At 35.9% G+C, this 19862-nt stretch overlaps 2 protein-coding genes across 3 annotated transcripts in view; one reads left to right on the top strand and one right to left on the bottom strand.

Annotated features, from left to right (window-relative positions):
* The window catches only part of LOC106135913 (A disintegrin and metalloproteinase with thrombospondin motifs like), a 112989-nt gene extending 104014 nt beyond the window's left edge, over positions 1–8975 (top strand). Inside the window, exons 10-16 of one of the 2 annotated variants that reach the window (XM_060951123.1) lie at positions 526–581; positions 1848–1974; positions 2271–2435; positions 3307–3423; positions 3884–3998; positions 4515–4630; positions 7360–8975. In XM_060951123.1, coding sequence (XP_060807106.1) covers positions 526–581; positions 1848–1974; positions 2271–2435; positions 3307–3423; positions 3884–3998; positions 4515–4630; positions 7360–7369 — 706 coding nt within the window. In that variant the 3' untranslated portion in view covers positions 7370–8975. Of the gene's footprint in view, positions 1–525; positions 582–1847; positions 1975–2270; positions 2436–3306; positions 3424–3883; positions 3999–4514; positions 4631–7356 lie in introns of both variants that reach the window. The other variant, XM_013336321.2, reaches the window with a different exon arrangement.
* A 610-nt stretch (positions 8976–9585) lies between these two features.
* LOC106135914 (transmembrane protein 14C) lies at positions 9586–14264 on the bottom strand. The gene is made up of 4 exons (XM_013336322.2): positions 14066–14264; positions 12017–12064; positions 11402–11492; positions 9586–10951 (listed from the first exon to the last, which is right to left on the bottom strand). The coding sequence occupies exons 1-4, from the start codon at positions 14139–14141 to the stop codon at positions 10828–10830; spliced, it is 339 nt and encodes a 112-aa protein (XP_013191776.1). The 5' UTR covers positions 14142–14264; the 3' UTR covers positions 9586–10827.
* Between the last annotated feature and the right edge of the window lie 5598 nt (positions 14265–19862).

Below are 19862 nucleotides of genomic sequence, written 5' to 3'. Positions count from 1 at the left end.
ACAATTCCAAAGTAACAGAGATACCAAACATAATCTGACCAACAGGTACGACATGTGCCGACGACGCAAGGGTGGTCGCTGCACAAAAGGCACCGCTGGTAAAAATACCTTCCTAAAGCCATTGGAGTGGTCAAGCTGCGCATTAACAGCTTAAAGGCTAGTTTCAGAGCCGCGGTCTGAAAGGCGCCGGCGCACGCACGCTTTTACACTAGATAATAGCCCCGTTTTATAGCAGTCGCCCAGCGCTGTCAAAGCGCCGTAATTTGCAACGAAACGCGATACTCGCGTCACAGCTCCCCGCCGGTGAACCGCGCGTGTGGCCGCCGCTTTTCGCCGTCATCACTCTGAAACCAGCCTTAGATAAGGCTTCATAATTATATGTATGAGGTAAAGGACTGGTATTGGCGCTGACATAAACACAAACACTAGCCCCGGAACAAATAGGTCTAGTTCTTTATGGGGTCTCCAGTGTCGATTTTTATTAGAATGTTACTCAGTTTATTTTTTGTTTCCATGATATTTCAGACTAGACATGTGCAGGAGGCAATATGCAAACGATGCGTGCAATAGAGGGACCGCAGGTAGGCGTGTTTCTATAAAACATTACACAAGCACGCCTGTGTCCCACACCTTACACTTTTGGGACCCATCCATCCGAATTTGTACCCCTCCGATCCGGTCATTAGCACCTTGTGAATAATCTGTCTTTTCACAACCGTCTTCTCTTTCACACGTGTAAATTTCTTGGAAAACATTACCTAATTTTCATGTAGTCTGTGTACAATCTGTGTATATATTTTAGTCTCTCTCTCTCTCTTTCTAATGTAGTAGTATCATCAAAGGGCCTTCTATTTATGAGTTTACATCATCGTTATTCTTTTTTCTAGATGAACAGCCTTCATCCGTCTTATAAGTATGTAACAATACTGCGCAAAGATATGGGCATACGTTTGCTTTTTTTTTTAATTTACCTACTGCATGATAATTTAAAGGTTTATTATAATGAGGTAGTGTTGTAACGATTGGCTTAAATCGATTCAAAAGATCACTGGTACATCTGCAATTACTTTAACAAGAAAGTTGCGTAAGGTCAGTAATGGACTAGCTGGCTCTACCTTAAATTAAAATGACACGAGGACATTTTAATGCCTGTATAGGTGTCGAAGCTAATTTACGAATAGCAACAGTAAAATAGGCATATTTATAAACGAATGTATTTACCACGGTAAACATAACTGGGCAAATTATTAGCTTGAAATTTTAATATAATAGTTATTATCAGGAAGGGAATATTATTATATCGCTTTTCAAAAATTTATTAGGACTGTGTGGTGGAATGATTAACACTAATGTTACGGAAACTCAATGTTAAAAGCAAAAGCATGCTATTTTTATGCTAAGGCAATATTATTATTATTTTTATATTATTTTTTGGACACAGATTATGTAAACGAATTGGTTTTTTATATGGCGTTCTGTGTATGGGTATATATGGGAGCCTTGGTGGTCTAAGTATTTTCCATTTCTGTTAATTGCATGCTGTGTTAATGCTTTGCATGATAGTAGTTAAATCTTACATTTTAAGACTGTAAGCCAGCATAATGTAAGTACCTGTATTAGTGTAATTATTATTAATCTTACTTTTAATATATATACATAAATAGTTTTATTGCAATTATCTATCACTGATCTGATTCATCAAACTACATTTTATATGTAAGTAATCTTAATTTAAATCCCGAACCCTGTTTCCAGCCAGCAACAATCCTTCTTCTTTTTGTGTTTTTTTTAATACAGCCAGGTATTTTGTCTTATATTTTTTATAATTCTACTCTATGGGTGTACAGGTTTTGCATATGTCGGCGGCGCATGCGTTGTGAACAAGCGATTAGAGAAAGTGAACTCTGTTGCAATAATTGAGGATACCGGCGGCTTCTCCGGTATCATAGTAGCTGCGCACGAAGTTGGTCATTTGTAAGTATTTTTCCCATTACTAATGGAAATCACGAAGCTTTAAAAAGAAATTAATTATAAACAAAAAAAATACGAATAATCGCAAATTACACATAAATGATACTTGACACAAATAACATCAAGTCCGCGACATATGTATCAAGTTATAGACATGATTTGACCTGAATTTCTCTTCAAATAACTAAACGTAACTTTTTTGAGACTAAACCCCAAATGGGGCAAAATTGCCAACTTTTCCCCTTTGATTATTAGTGATATTCCGTTTTGTAAATACCCAACATAATACGAATTTCCAGACTGGGCGCGGTGCACGACGGTAGCCCCCCACCTTCCTACCTTGGCGGGCCTGGTGCCGAGAAGTGTAGGTGGGAGGACGGCTTCATCATGTCCGACCTTCGGCACACAGAGAAAGGGTTTAGGTGGTCACCATGCAGCGTGCAGAGTTTCCATCACTTCTTGAAGTAAGTTCAAAAATCTCGTCCCAACATGTATCGATATTCCCAAGCTTGAGTCTTAGCTCTTAAGTCTTATCCTCCTAGCGTCAATCCTGATTGCGTCCTCTCTTCTCCAGAGAAAAGTAAACCATGATCTTGAAACGAGTAAGTTAATTATACGAAGCGATTCCCGTGTGAGCTCCGCAGCTCTAAAAGGCAACCAAGTTTACCCTTAAATCCAATCCCCAAGTCTTGATTTCAGAAGTTTTTATAAATTTGTGCCGTGTGGTTCCCGGCACTATTACAAAAAAGAATAGGACCACTCCATCTCTTTCCCATGGATGTCGTAAAAGGCGACTAAGGGATAGGCTTATAAACTTAGGATTCCTCTTTTAGGCGATGGGCTAGCAACCTGTCACTATTTGAATCTCGGTTCTATCATTAAGCCAAATAGCTGAACGTGGCCATTCAGTCTTTTCAAGACTGTTGGCTCTGTCTACCCCGCAAGGGATATAGACGTGATCATATGTATGTATGTATGTATGTTTATAAATTTGTAGCCTAATAATTAAGTTCTTCTGCTGAGACTTATCATGTTTGCTCGCAAACCTTTTGTAGATACCTACATCCAGGATAGGTTTTTAGCTAGAGCATCAATTTTTAGTAAGTTTTCAATCAATATCCACAAACTTCTTCATCATTCTTCGTCTGTAATCCCGGTAGCGTTTTGTCCTCTTTGGAAAAGAACCCGGGGTCCACTTGTGACTAGGTAAAATAAACTATTCTATCCTTATTCCATCTCCTTCCCATGGATCTCGGGAAAAACATGACAAAGTGGAACCACTCGTTCTGCAAATCTGTATGCTTTTTTAACATATAATAATGGTGTTATTTTCAGTGGGGACACCGCAACATGTTTGTACAACTCGCCGCACGAAGACGACTCCTTGCCGCGGGTGCTGCCTGGAAGACTGCTGACGTTAGACGCTCAGTGCCGCAAAGACAGGGGGACTAGGTAATAATCGTGTTTGATGGTCTGATGTGAAAAAGTTAAGCTAAAGTGAAAAATACCGGTAGATATTAAGGTTTATATTAATACAACGCCATTCTTCTCAGACTGGCAGCTCTTCTGGTATTACCTTTTTTATAAAGAAAATCATATTAAAGTATTTAAAACTATTTTCAACGCCAATGATATGTGCCGTGTGGTTCCCGGCATTAATAAAAAAAAGAATAGGACCACTCCATATCTTTCCAATGAATGTCGTAAAAGGCGACTAAGGGATAGGCATATAAACTTGGGGTTCTTCTTTCAGGCAATGAGCTAGTAACCAGTCACTATTTGAATTTCAATTCTATCATCAAGCCAACACCAACCAAACCAACAACAGCGTGGCCTATCAGTCTTTTCCAGACTTTTGACACTGTCTATAGATATAGACGTGATTCTATGTATGAGTGATATGTACTTTCAGCGCGTGTTTCAAAGACGAGCGCGTGTGCGCTCAACTGTTCTGCTTCGACGCGGCGAGCGGGTACTGCGTCGCCTACCGCCCCGCCGCCGAGGGGTCGCCCTGTGGTGATGGCCAGGTGAATATACATCCATACATCCATACATACACAATCTACATAACTTTCATAGCTCAACTGTTTGCTGCTGAGAGCTCGCCCTGTAGCGACGGCATTCATCAGTTCAAACTCATTGCCATAAGGGCACAATGTTGCCTCTATGACAAAATGGCCGCCACATAATGTAGCATGATAAAAGTTGACAGTTGAAAGTTGGGGAATTTTCGTTCGTTTACGAATTTTTCACAGCATGTTTGAACAATGATACTGAGTGGATTTCCTTAAAATAACTAGTAAAAGTTGAGCTGATTGACCACATAGTATAGGACATAAAAAAAAATATATTCTATTTTCGCTATTTAGTTTCATCGTCCTAACATGCTATTTTTTTAAACGAATGAAAATTCGCTGGACAGCATTAGATTTGAAGCACGCGGTAAAAGCGAGCAATGTTGCCCTTTATTCCTTTACCCGCAAATATACAAGTAACTATAGCTATTAGAAAAAAAAAGTAAAATTTCCCTCAAAAAATTCCAGTACTGTATAAACGGGCGGTGTATAACGGAACACGAGAACATAATACCGGACTACTCCCAACACACGCCGAGCTACGTGCGCCCCGACACGAGCCCCTTCTTTGGGAATATTACCAGGTAATTTTTTTTTTAATAAATAATTAGGCTAAATTTAATAAATAAGGTCCCGGCATCACTACAAAAAAGAATATGACCACTCCATCTCTTTCCCAAGGATGTCGTAAAAGGCGACTCGTACTAGGCTTATAAACTTGGGATTCTTCATTTAGGCGATCGACTAGCAACCTGTCACTATTTGAATCTCAATTCTATCATTAAGCCAAATAGCTGAACGTGGCCATTCAGTCTTTTTAAGACTTGGCTCTGTCTACCCCGCGTGACCTATAGACGTGACCATATGTATGTATGTAATAATTAGGCTTGCTAGATGCATGTTCAGTCATTGCTGGCAGGCGCTGATTATGCTGATTATACCTTACCTGAGTAACTCCTGAGTCCTGAGTACCATGAGTGGTAAAACTTGCTAGACACAATTCCTGGCCGTAGAGGAATTGTGTCTAGCAAGTTTTACCACTCATGAAATGCATGAGTAAATATCTAATAGTTCAGTCATCCCAAAAGTCTTCTATTATTATAGAAGTACTCATAAAGGTACGCGGTTGTGCGTTAGCCAAGCTAAGCAAATAAGTAAGGTTATGCGCCGACTTTTAATTATATAACATATGGTTGCCGATTGAGTTTTTGAGTGTGCAATAATAGGGTAATTATTAATTTTTTTTAACTCTTTGACTTTGAAATATCATTATTTATATATTGTTTTGCATTTGACTAAATCGGCATTCATGACCTTTATTCCATTGTAAATTTATTTTACAAGTATATATGAATCCTTTTGTATTTTATTATAAGTCAACTATCACACTTGATTAAGAACAACTGGTGACCGCTGACTCTTAAATAGAATCAGTTATCATATGAAATCCGTTTACATACAGGATAACATACCTATCTGTAATAATACTAGTAACGTACTTCAGTAAGAACGTTTGCTAGTATTTACATGGTACAGTTCTGAAATGAGGACAAAAACAACTAGTCACTGGGGGGTGGTGCTATATTAATCAACGTTGATATTACCTAAATTTAAAATTATATGTTCCATTTAGCAGTTCAATTTGAAATAGGGCTTTTATTTTTCTTTAACGAAGTTAATGCCGTCTTTATGAAAATAGCACCGCCCTGAGTTAAAAAAATATCACTCCGTCGGATTACTACAACACGATACTAATGAATTTATTTAACGAACACAGTTACGAAGCAACCACACAGCCATATGAACAGAACTTTTACAATCAAAAGCAAACCACCAATACAACGACAACAACGCAGAACTACTACAGCACTACAAGATCACCATTCCAATTCCACTACTCGCAACCAAGCTATACATTCCCACCTTCAATAAACAAATACTCAGTCTCAACAACGAGAAGCCCGTACGATTTTCAAGATTTCACAACACGAAACTACGATAAAGGATACTATGGTAAAAATACATATTCGAACAATTACTCGAGTTGGACGACGAAAAATCCATATCAAAAAGTGCAGCCACTCTTCAAAATAGGAACCTATTATTCGCAACCAAACTTGATAAGGCCCGACGCAAATTCTCAGCAAGTTCAGATTGAACCGGCCAGATTGGTGTGACTACAGGGGAAATACAGCAGTAGAATAAATTATTGGTAAGATATAAGGAGTCATTCATCGACGTCGCCGCATGGAATTCATACGCAACATTCTCACTTAAAAACTAATTGGAGCAAATGTGGAGATTCATTTAACTTGGCACAATCAACACCTGTTTATTTATAAAAATACATTTCGTATAAAAAAAAAACGATACTATTTAAGTACTAATGTATAAATAATCGTAAACCCTAGCATTGATGCCTAAAGCGAAACTCCATATTTGCATTTTGTGTTTAACGGCAAGACAAACTTTTTCTTCCATATCGATCTACCGAGACAACATCGACCGAATACATTTATACCATCACTATCATATTGTACTTCTTTACCTATTTTTAAATGTTTTATTACACACTCTTAATAACATAATTTGAAAAAAAAAACATCGTTACCTGTATTTAGAAATATGTCTCAATCAATCAACTATCGCTGTATCGATTTCTGTCATGACGTCAAACGATACAGCGATACTTGTCCCGCAGTCCAGAGTTAGTACTATATACCAACTACATTTCATAAAGATACAGAAAAAAAATTGCGATTCAAAAATGGCTGTATCATTTGAGACTTTACAAAAGACCAGTACCTACTAGCAAAAATCTTGCAGGAGTGACGATGTTTGTATTACTTCTTTAAAATACATTATGTGTACTTTTACATGTTTTCTACCATATTCATTTATGTCAATTAAAATAAAGCATGTATTTAAAAGAAACTATTAACAGAGATCAATCAATAATGTTTTCCTAACACTAGTTCTTTATTTGTTGATGGACTTGGATATGTGAATTTACATACCATCTTTCTTAATAGTTTCTTATTCGTACTTATTTAAGTAGTTCAGTCTTATTTTAAAAACTAAAGAAACTTCGATTACAAATACCTAATACTAAATATTTTATACATCGTGTTAATATTTTTATACTTTGATATATGTTTAAGTACTTTTTTAAAATATAAAAACTGATAGTATAAGTAATTCATTATTGATACTTGTATTCGTATATTTTATTATCTGCTGTAAATACTTCATTATTACTATGGGCTTTTAAAACATCCTCTAATATACATGTAAATTTATCTGCTTTCAGCAGCCGCCATTAAAATAAGAAGCGGACTATGGACAAGACTGCCACTCCGGAAGTGGGCCGCGGAGGCCTACCGAGGACCAAAGTCCCAGCGGGATTATCACGTACATTTACCAATCTATATGCAGACTGATGTACCTACATTGCATCTTTTGTATGCTCTTTATCAATGTTCAGGATACAAAAAACGCGTGCGATATCATTATTGCTATCATTCCGCGATTGTAAATGTTAGATAATCACCGTGCCGGTTTTCAAATTGAGTGAAAATGCACGTCCCGTAAGAATACGTTGTGATCATATCCGAACTTGGCTCACACACTACCGTGTAAAAGTTGTAATCCGAAATATATACTCATTTTCAACTGTATTTAAATGCAAATTAAGTACATACATGTGTCATTTGATATTCAGGTAGATTTTAATCTTTGTCGAATTAACTTTGCATAAGACAGGAAATATGTATGTATAAAATAATTTTACTTCGCAAGATATAATAACTTCAATAATAATCAACTTGTGTTATACGCAATGGAAAGTCGCCTTTATGTTCCAAATAATAATAACGAATAGGATAATATCAATAAATGTTGTAAATATTTTTATTGGCCAATCCATTGGCTATTTTATTAATAAGTACGTGAATAATTAATTTTAATTACATCAAGACGACTTACAATGCGTTAACGAGTTATGTATAACAGAATAGGTAATTAACGTTAAACTCGCTTTTTATGCATATTTTTACACATGCTGAAGCAAACTTGTATGTTGAACAACAATACAACTTTTTTAACAAAATATGATGTCATGATTTGCATTATATAAGTATATTTCTGCATAATAGTGAAGCATAATAGACTGGTACCTCTTTTTAGGGGTATTAATAAAAAATAAAAGCAAGCAGATACGGATTTTTGCTTGATTTTATTTTACTTTTTTTGACAATACATTGATACGGGATAGTGTGATGTGTGTAATGCGTCTCAAGACGTATTGTGTCGGATGCAGGTCAGTGAGTGATATTACAATGTGATTGTGTTACTATTAATGAACTATTTTATAAGTTAGAAACGGGGCCAACCCTGCGAGTGATGGGAACTGCGACGGTTTTGGAATTTTAAGAAATACTCTTTAGCCTACCTTCGTAAACGGTTGTAAAAAAATAGCGTTCGAATTTCGAATTACGAAACTGCCACTACGTGCCTAAATGTTAAAATAGGTTTTGTATTAAGTTTTTTTAATAGTGCGACTGGTTCGCAACCATCTGAACAATTTAGTATCCTTTATTTTTAAGCTGCTTTTACACTGTTTTCGTGAATGCTGTTTTTTTTTAAAGGGAATCTGATCGCCTTGTTTCATTTTCAATTTGTTATAATTTAAGTCTGTTTTGAATTGCTAAAATTATTTATGTGACATAGTTCTTTAATCATAAAGTTACCAATAGCGTAAAACAAAAAGTTTATATTTCGATATTTTTTTTAAGAATCACAGTGAATATTTCAACTGTACACAGCTTGCCGTTAACTATTTATTATGTTCGAACTATTTATGTACGGATTTTTTCTTATTTCATCACAAATTATCTAAATTATAAGAAAAGAATTAGAAAATAACAAACATATATTTTGTTTCATTTTCATTACCTAAGTACTTTGTCTTTCTCGACATATATATGCATTATCTTTTCTCTCCTTTTTCGACGTGGCAGAAAGTCATCTAAACCCATTACAATTTAAACGTCGCATCGGCAATATTTGAAGGCGCAGAATTGCGACATACCGCCGAATCGAATCGTACGAAAACTCAACCAAATAACGAGTTCGTTTTAACTTAAAATCCAAATCAAAAAGAACAACAAAAAATCTAATAACACAGCCGACAGTTTGGATTCATGGTTTCAAAAATGGAGCGCTTTGAAATCATCGTGAGGAAACACCTGCACATTCAGGCAACTGAATGTGTAATCATGATTCAATATGTATTATACTTACTCCCCGTTGCAAAGATTGCGGAGGTTAGACGGGAGTCGCTTCGTGTAAAAACCTAATCCAGGATCAAAGTCGTAAAAGCCCACACCAGGCTCCTCACATGAAAGGTGAGGTTGTAACTGGGACACTAACGCTAGAAAGAACAAGAAGACTAACATGTTACTATTTACGTTCCATAAGGTCGTTTTTTCTTCTAATTTCTTTCTTCATCAGGTCATGGTAAAAATAAAGAAAAGAATACTTATCCCCGACACCGCTTTATTCGCCATTTTTCACATTATACAAAAATAGGGTCACAATTCATCGGGCGTTTCAACTAAAAGAGAACAAAATGTATAACAAAGTAAATATCTTTTGTAAAAATGGCGCCACTGCGTCACAGCTAAGGCTACTGTATGTTCAAGTCTTGAAATCCCTACGCTACAACATATACATAGAACATTAATATAGCTACAAATAAATATTATTTCGTATTACGTAGTATATTTTTTTTATACATAATTATTATTTCGTATTAGGTGCGTAGTATAAATTTATTATTGCCTTATTTTTAGGGGTTCCGTAGTATCGACTCCTTATAATTTTTTCACATAAGTCCGTCTGTCTTACTGCAATTAAACTGAATGCCTTCTTAAAATGTTAAGGTATCTTACAGGAAGTATTTCTGTGGCAAGTTTTTGACTCGATTATATCACACTACAGACACACAATAAAATTCACTAAATAAATGAATGTTCCATAATGAATAAAGACCTGATGATGTATGTATAAAATCTTGACTGGGCGAAATGAAAAGTGGTTTTTTTGTAAGCGTTATTGTTATAGGTATGGGTAATTACGGACCTTCATTCGCGTGGCGCGACATACTTGGCTGGTTTATTTAACCATTATGAAAAATTGACAAAAATACGTACAACTCTATCAATTACTAAATATATTACAGTCTTACAGTACGGCCAGACCTTTTTAAGTTTTCTAGTGACATTTTAATACTTTACCATGTAAAGTATTACCATGTAAAGTATTAAAATGTCACAAGATTATGCTTTAGAAATATAAATATTATTATAAACTTAATGAATATGTCTTTCCCGGCGATCTGCATAAAACCACAAAGGTGGCTTTAAATTTAATATAAAATAAAAGCATTAATTTGTTAAAAGCTGACTGTTAATATTATTAAACACGTAACTTATTCTGGCCGACTGTACTTAATACATTCAACAGCTTATCAACTTTTGCAATACCTATTATACATCTTTTATCATCATCATAACCACATAATATATGCAGAATAAAACCTATCTCATAAACATATCTATTAACCTTTTTTTTTTAACAAAAGTATATAAGTATCAAGATTATTTAATTACCTAAACAATGGAGGTTAGGTAGGGGACCCCTGGCTCAAAAGCAACTTGATCATGATGGAAGACTTGAAAAGCTGTTGACAGTACAAATAACTACTAAATAACAAGTGATATTAACCAGTCTTCACGGGTAGGGAGTTGGTGTTGCCAACATTTTTGACAAGCAGTTTTGCCAACATTCCCACAGATAGAACGAACACCAGGCCTGCCGGCATGAACTTTCTGCTGTTGTAGAACCTGAAAGACAATGAGATTAAGTTTAAGAGGTTTATGGTAAGTAAAATAAAAAAATGTCATCAGTCATCTATATATGAGGAAGGAGGCAACAGCATCTGCCAAAAATACTGTTTATATAAACACTTTTTTGTGTGCATGCATGTGTGTGACATTTTTTATTTAGCCTAGATCAAAATATGAAAGTCCTGGCGAAAACAGGTCAAGAGCTAACATGAAGTGAGTGATGAATGTGAAAGAATTGGACGTATTGCATGGAATGTGGCCAGTGACTGGCAAAAATAAGTTTTGAGAAGAAGTTTGATTGCCACAAAGAAGAAAAGAAAAAGAAAAATGTGGTACCTATCTGCATACCCCTGTGTGACTTTATGTAAGTGTAAAAAATGTGTTATGTAAACTTTTTGTTTGCGAACGGTAAATTAGAAGCCCATATAAGCACGGAATACATCATACCTGTATCCCATGAGACCGCCAAGTGTCGTTGTCGTTCCCAGCATGAGAGCGTAGTTAGAAGGATTTTGACTAAGCTGATATGCGCCGACGCCTAAAAAAGTAAAAAAATATTCACTATTATTTGAAAAAACTTCCTCAAAACAAAAGGAATCACAAGTTCGTAAGACTTTTCACTTGTTTGATTTGGACCAATTTCGTAACTTAATGTCTCTTCAAACCATTGGTAGAATCACTGAAAGTATGGCGAAGCCTTAATCTACAAAAGAAAGAAAGTCTTATAAAATATGCACAGGGAGAGAAGACGCTGGCATATACTCTGTGTTTTCTATCAGACCAGCATAGACACAAATTATTTACAAGCTATTGCAACTTTAAGGGGTACGGGAGGTATTATTATATTCTATACCACATTCAAATCATAGCAATAGTTTTCGCATTTCGTACAAACATACAAACCAGCAGAATTTCTAAAAATAATATTGTTCACTTCTGTTGGACTTATTTGGATCTTCCATATTTTAGATTTTTGGCATTACCTTTTAAGTACAGACATTGCTTTATTATTATGATAAGTAATTTATTAGATGTACATATGTAGATAAACAAAATACAAACCCAAAATTGATCCAAAGATTAAACCAGCACCCAATGATGGTATGGAACCTGAAAAAATTATACATTGCCTATATTTATTACCAACATTTGCATGGAGAGTCCTTCCTGTGGGAATTTCCAGAAAGTTACTTGTACTCCATGGTCTATTCTATTTCTGTGGCAAATTCCTTCCAAAAAGGTCTAATAGTTTATTTGTTACAAATATATGGGATAGACAGAGTCACCAGTCTCGAAGGCTGAATAAAAATAATAAACTCTGGTGAAAATGCTCTTGTGTATAAAGGCACTGGTTTGAATCCCATTGTGGCCAAGTACCAATGACTATTTAATTAATTTAATGGATTTTGTTGGAATTTTAAAACAAAAGTTTCATTTATGTTACTTCTATGTTCAAAGATTTTTCTTTTACCTTTATGTTCATAAATTTGTTAAGGTGGGGGAACCGCCTAACCCTAAAAATGTATATACTTAAATTTCGCAACTTAAAAGTTCTCTCAGTGACTCTTAATAGTGTTATCTAGGTTATAGCCAAGAAATCAGGGTCATCGAACTCTACAGTCCATAACATATTTTAGCCAAGTTCTGTTCCTTGCGCAAAATATTAGATTCTGATGATGATGAAGCAGTTTTAACAAAACACACTTGTTACTACTTTGAATTATCTTATCAACAACATTTAGAGAAATGCTTTCTGGGTTTTTAGACCTAGAATTAAGACTGAATCATGTTTGTGTTGCAAAAAGATTTTTGTTGCAACTTCATTTATAAATCGATTTGGATACGTCTATCCCAATGTGTTTTATACATCACATTAAGATTTCACACTAAAATAGTTTATTTAACTAATGTAGATGTAATTAATCAGAAAAGTACTAATAATAAATATACCTAATTAAATAATTTAAACTAATATTAATTATTTTATAATAATAAAAAAAAACTATTCTAAATTACAAGCCAAAAACATTATTGTTTAAATTTTGACCCCTAGGAAGGGTTCCCATCACGCAGGCAGCATTCCCGCGCTGTATTGCAATAGCAATACGCTGCGCAAGAAAGCTGCCCGCGCGAGGGTCTCCTGTTGCCTCCCTCAGGCGTTTGCTGAGCGCCTTGTGGAGCTCCCGCGCGCCCTTGCCCCAAGGACCAAGTGTCTCGACACCAAACGGTACGAACTCGTACTGGGCGCCAAGACAACTGTATTTATTGGTCTTGAAGCGCTCCCGGGCGTCCGCCGCCGCACCAGCCTGTTTACTGGTCGCAGGGAGGTAGGACGCCGCCAGCGTATCTGCGCAAGTGGCGTCCCAGACCAGCGCGCGACCCATGCGCCAGGGTATCAATGACATCCCGTCGGGGCGCTTGCCATCGTCTCGCACGATCTGGGGCTCAAGGGCCACGGGGACGTCGGCGCTGACAAGCGCCCGTCTCAAGATGTCATTGAGAGCAGCATGGCGGGATTGGCGGCCGGCACCCGAGGAGCAGGCAAGACCATGGTGACCTAGGCGATCAACAGAAACCCCACAAGAGGCACAGCTGTGGTCCACACAGACTTCAGCCCCGACTCTGAGACCGACAGCCACGCGAAGAGTTAGGGGATTTAGAAAAGTTCCTAAAGCAGGAGATGGATAGGCATGAAGCCAATGTCCGGACTCTGGTCTGGACACGGCTAATAGTCTAGCCCTATCTCTGCTAAAGGAATTTTCTAAAAGAGAACTGAAAATAAAATTAGAAGAAATGGAATCCCAGGCCCTTTGGCTTTGTAGCTTGGAGGGAAGATTTGGACTCGGTCCGGTTAGCCAGGCATTTGTGGCCTCATCCAAGCACGCAATCTCATAGTTTGTAGTCGCAGGGACCTTAAGAATATTACCTACAAGATTAGATGTGCTGTGGATAGAGGACAAGAAAGCCGGCAGGGCTACACAAGAAATTTTTCGGATTCCTAAGCCTCCATTCCTAATTGGAAGGGAGGCTTGGGTCCATGCCTCTTCGCCAAAACTTATGTTGAGTATTAAATGTGTATTGATGTAGATGTAGATTTGAAAATGGACCAACCTGCTTTCGCGTAGCCCATAATACCACCGGCGGCCACTGTAGCAGCATAAGCAAAACCAAGAATATCTACACCCATTATTTCTAGAAGTTAGAAAATACAAATAAAAAATATTTCGAGTAAAACAGCGAAAAATTCGTCGTCGTACTTGTATTTATCTATTCGAAAAAAGGTACAACTGACAACTGACAAGATACATGACAGCGACATTGTGTGATCAGTCTGATTTCTTTTGCGGCGACAGCTACGCAAAGGAATATTAATGACCAAAGCTTAACCAAATTTCTATGGGTTCACATAGACAATCTATCTATTATATACGGTCTTAACACACAGCATAGATAATGAAGAAGCTGTCTATGGTTTTACCATACATACGGTATAAAGCCAACAAATTGTCATTGGTTTAGCTTTCATTTCGGGTCACCGCAAGACATATCCAGCCTGTCAATGTCATCTCTTCATAGCGTTTTTGGTTTTGCCGCGCAACGGTTTTTCGCTTATGAAAATTTTTTCATAAACTCAAAATAATTAGTATTACTGAATGAAAAGTGTTTCAAAGTGGGTTTTTTATCTACCACGATAAGAAACCAAGAAAATATTTTAATAATTTTACGTAAGTAATATGCAAAGTTCAAACGTGAGTGGGTTCAGAGGGTCCACATCTGCCGCTCCAAATGGAGAGCAAAATGTGAATCCGGTGGCTGAGGGCAGTAGTATAACTAATTCGTTCTTCATCTTCGGAAGATGAAGACAGTCATGCCAGTTTGCCACCAAACAATCGACGTAAGTACCATTAAAAAATCTCACGATGCAAGAATTGATTCCTGGATTAATCAGGTCGCTTGCTTTTCTAATTACATTGTGAACACTGTCCCATATATGCCTGCCATGTCAAATGCTAATCTTTGTAGTGTGATGATGGGGCTGCCCCGTCAAAATAACATCAGGGCTTTTTGAGAAACCCTAATTTAACAATACTGATTTGGCTTTGGGCGAAGGAGGTATCGAGCTTTAAATTAATGTGATTATTCCACCAACTGAGAAGAGACATTTGAAAGAATTGACAACTTTGCAAAATTTGGTTCTAAGTCTTGGAAGGGTATACAATACAAAAAAAAAAAAAAAAAAAAAAACATTACAAACCGGCACAGCTAGTTTGAAATTTGTATCACTACAGGTTAATAATGAAGTCTACCATTTCAATAAACAAAAAAGACTATTTGCTGGCAATAGAAAATTTCATTGCCGACTAACAAAATATAAATTTAGAACAGTGTAGTTACTACACTGTAGTATATATCAGGCTGGTCTGCAGAGTTTAGTTGATTGGGGAGCGCTACCAATAAAATAGTAATTTGAATGAAACCTTTTTTGACCAAGTTAATTTATTTTTGGTCAGGGATCACAAACTAATAAAAAATGGGATAATATGCAACTTATTTGTGGTACAAAAGGTCCGAGTGCATTGAAGTGAGATGCAATTTAATCTCTAAATATAAATTTAACAAATTAAAGTCTTAACTGATTCATCCTCAAACATGAATCTTAGAGATACATTACAGATTAAAAAATTTCTTTCCCAGATTAGAAAATTTGCCCAATTCTGAAATTATTATTTCTTTTGTGGCACAAAGCTATGTCTGAATACACCTAACTAATTAAAGGAAAGTGGCATTGTCAAATAAAAAAATATCAAGTCAGTCTTTATATAATGAGAAAGATAAAGATTGATTGGGTTAATATAAGTGTAATAAAATAAAATAAGTAATTAAGTAATTGTGTCAATTTCTGTGCAATAAAGATATTACAAACAAACAAACAAACTTCAAATATTTTAAGTCTGATTTAAATGCAAAAATAGTTAGGCCTTTAGTCACAAATATGTTGCATTGGCAACATACAACATGGAAAAACTTCCTAGAATCCTCAGAATATAATTTGTTTTTATTATTATTATTTTTTAAATACATACTCAACTTTATTAACTGTGATAATGAAATAAAACAACAAGAAATGTTTTTAAATCTGTGATGAGGACTGACTTCCAATAAGTCAACTCTAGGACAATGACGCATTCTTTTGAGGTGAGTGCTTGAAAGATCAATGATGATGTTTTCAAGCATTGGACATATTGGTAGCAAGTAAGTTCAGACTCAAAACAATATACCAGGGCTGTACCCCCTTTAAGTGAATACTGCCTTATATATATCCTTCCAAGAATATTGTCAAATCCTTCACAACAAAGCATTTTGAGCATAGGTCTATTATCATGTCTTCATCCAAAAGGGATTTTAGAACATGCCCCAAATCTAACCACAGGTTATTCAAAAAATGTTCCTAGTTCAGAAACTAGATGGGATCATGCAACCCATCTTCGATCTGCAGGGCGTCAACCATTTTGTTTTTACAAAATTTGTATCTCAGATTGATTTTTCTGTTTTCCTCCAAAAGCAGGATTGCCTTGTAAAAGTAGATTTGCAACAAGCTATTTTTCATATCAATAGCAGAAAACCACAGATGATTTCTGTGGATCATCTACTAGGGGCAATAACTACAAGTAACTGCCCTAACTTTTGGTCTTTCACCAGCCCCTCAAATCTTTGCAACAGTCACAAACTGGCTTTCAGAATTCTAAGAGCCTGAGGTATGAGATTGATAGTTTACTAAAATAACTATTTTCTGTCTGATCAGATCAAAACAGCACTGTCTGTCTTGTGTGGTGACAGAGATTCTAGCAAAAAATCTAGAATTCTCTGGTTGGCAGACAAATTACAAGTAATTGGGATGTCTGTTCAGATAATCGATTATCTAGTTCTCACAGAGGACACCCAACAAGGAATGTGTATCCTACCACAAGAAAATCTCTTTTCTATAATTAAACCAAACAAACAGCTATCAGTCTTTTCAAGACTGTTGGCTCTGTCTACTCTGCAAGAGACATAGACGTTAATTATATGTATGTATGTAGTCATACAACAGAGAGGGGACGGTAGTGCAAACTGCCTAAATTAAGAGAATTCTGGAAGTTATCCAGGATCTAAATTGGTGGCTTGGAGCAATAAACCACAGCTTTACACCATTGAGCAAAAGAGAAGTCACTCACTTCCTGGCCTAGACGCAGCGGATGCGAACTAGGCGCTCTCCTGAATGGTCATTTCCTCTCAGGGAAATACAATGTTCAGAACACTTGGCACTCAAACCTAGAAGAACTTTATGCAGTATATGTGTCAATAGAGTGCCATCTAGAGGACTTGTTGGGTATACACAGGCCAATACAGTCGATCCCTTCCCGGAAGGATAAACCGGTATTGTCGACGCTCAGTTCTAGAAGAGGTCGATCAGTGCCCGAGTGGTACTTACACTGGCCTCGAGTGGTACTTACACTGGCCTCGGAGGCTCTGTTCAAAATGTGGGGAGCACCCAAATATAAAATTATTGACATCCAAAGAAACAGGAGTGGTCAACCTCTATGTTTGACTCAAGGGTCAGCAACTTTTTGCGACGCATTCAGTCGACAGTGGGACTACAATTTAGACCTTATTGACACACCTTAATTGTGCAAAAGGAACTTATATCCCAACAGTCCCCCTTTGGATGCAATGCTTTTGGCTACCAGACCTGCAAACCAGGGCACTGTGAGCCTGTAGCAATCACGAACCTGCGGAAGGTTCTAATAGGCCAGATCACAGGGACATACTCTCTAATGGTCAGCAAATTATCTTTCCAGGCATGGATGATTGAGGCTAGTCGAGTCAAATCTCACACTGGTCTATTAAAGAATGGCATTTATTTAGAAGTACAAGTAGTTGGCGACCATCTACTCTTTCAACATATAAAACTCCTATAGGAGCTTGGTTTTCTTGGGGCCAGCTAAAAAGAATAAATGATAAATAGACTAATGATATGGCTTGATTTTTAGGCAGTTTATTCTAAAGGAAACACCTGGCTTATAACACAATAGGTTCACACAAATAAGCTATTTTGACCTTTTGTGGAGCTGTTAATAATTAATATTCAAACAATTTCTTTATTGACAAGTATTAAAAGTTATACTTAGAGCTTAACCCCAGACTAATAAGAGCCCCCAATTGGGACCTAAAATGGTTTGATCAAAACCCCTTTCATAGAGTCATTATTCCATTTCTCCAGGAGAGCAGCTATAGTTGTATATATTACATTAGCTGCGGGAAGTAGAGTTCATGATTTAACACTACTTGTTATAACCGAACAAGGTATAATATAAGATGATATAATTATGTGGCCTCAATTTTGAATTTTGTTCTCTAACTGACTCTAGAAGTTATGAGCAGTCAAGATGGCGTTTATTGCCCCATGCTGAGGAAAGAGTTTGCCTAGTTTAACTTTGAACTTTCAATAAATCCTGAACTTGAGGGTGGAAATTTAATATTATATATATAATTATTTTTTTTTAAACCTTTTATGGGAGCAATATGCCTGCTTTTACAGCTATGATAGCTGTGTGTATAAGTACTATTTTCAAAGAAATTATTATTGATGCATTTCCTGGAAGTATAAGGTCGGCGGTGGCCCTTTCAGCTGTTCAGAAAAATTTTAATTGAGGAAATTCATCATTTCACATTAATAGGAGTAATCATTACTGCTGTCAACATTACTGCCATCCAGTATATAAGTCACAGATTAACTTAAATGACTGAGAACAAAATAACTTTTTGAATATTTAAGTTGTTATGTAGAAAGATGTAATAACATAATTAATGATGTTGATCATTAACTTCATTTAGTGAATAAAATTATTAAGTACATTATCCTTAAACTTAATAATAATTGTTTTGCAAATATATGGAGTAGTAAAGAGTTAAAACATGTTATGCTTAAATGTTACTTTATTTCAAGCTTGAAATTATCTAATTTAAATAAGATTTTTTTTATTTATTGAGATTAAATGTTGTTTTAACATTTATCAGGTCTATTGGTAATAGGCATGTAAATATGTTGCAAGTGATACATTTCAATTTCTGTTACCTGGGTATCACAATTTTAATTGAAGTGAGTTGATTTAAAAGATATAACATATTTTTTATTTCTTTTTTCAGCTTACAGTTCACATAGCGTTTTTGGTTCCTTTGATAAAGGTTCTTAATCATTTCTTGTCACCAGCAGATAACAAACAAGTCTTCATTATCTATGCTGTGTGTTAAGACCGTATATAATAGAACTGTTTTGCATTACAACAAAACAGATATTATATACAATTAACACACAGCATAGAGCAAGGCTCTTGCTGCTGAAGAACTACTATGAAGAGATGACATTGACAGGCTGGATATGTCTTGCGGTGACCCGAAATGAAAGCTAAACCAATGACAATTTGTTGGCTTTATACCGTATGTATGGTAAAACCATAGACAGCTTCTTCATTATCTATGCTGTGTGTTAATTGTATATAATATCTGTTTTGTTGTAATGCAAAACAGTTCTACTCTTTTGAATTATTTTTCCGAACAATTGAAATTTTAAAAAATAGAGCTTGACTGTTCATTTTTGAAGAGTTATCTGGAATATCTTCCACATTTATGACAATACTTCAACCAAATTTCTATGTAACCACATGGATACTCTATTCTTTTAAATACAAAAATAATTTTCTTATCGAATTATAAATATCGGAGATATACATAAAAATAACCATGAATAACATTTATAAAAATGACCGGTTGAATTGACCTCCTCATTTTTTAAGTTGGTTACAAAGCGTCAATGTTTATATCGCATGTCTTGCTAAGCATTTCACTTGACATTGACAATAGCAATATA

This window comes from Amyelois transitella, chromosome 24 (assembly GCF_032362555.1).
Source record: "Amyelois transitella isolate CPQ chromosome 24, ilAmyTran1.1, whole genome shotgun sequence".
In the NCBI taxonomy this organism is placed as follows: domain Eukaryota; kingdom Metazoa; phylum Arthropoda; class Insecta; order Lepidoptera; family Pyralidae; genus Amyelois; species Amyelois transitella.
This window is presented reverse-complemented; position numbering and strand designations above follow the sequence as displayed.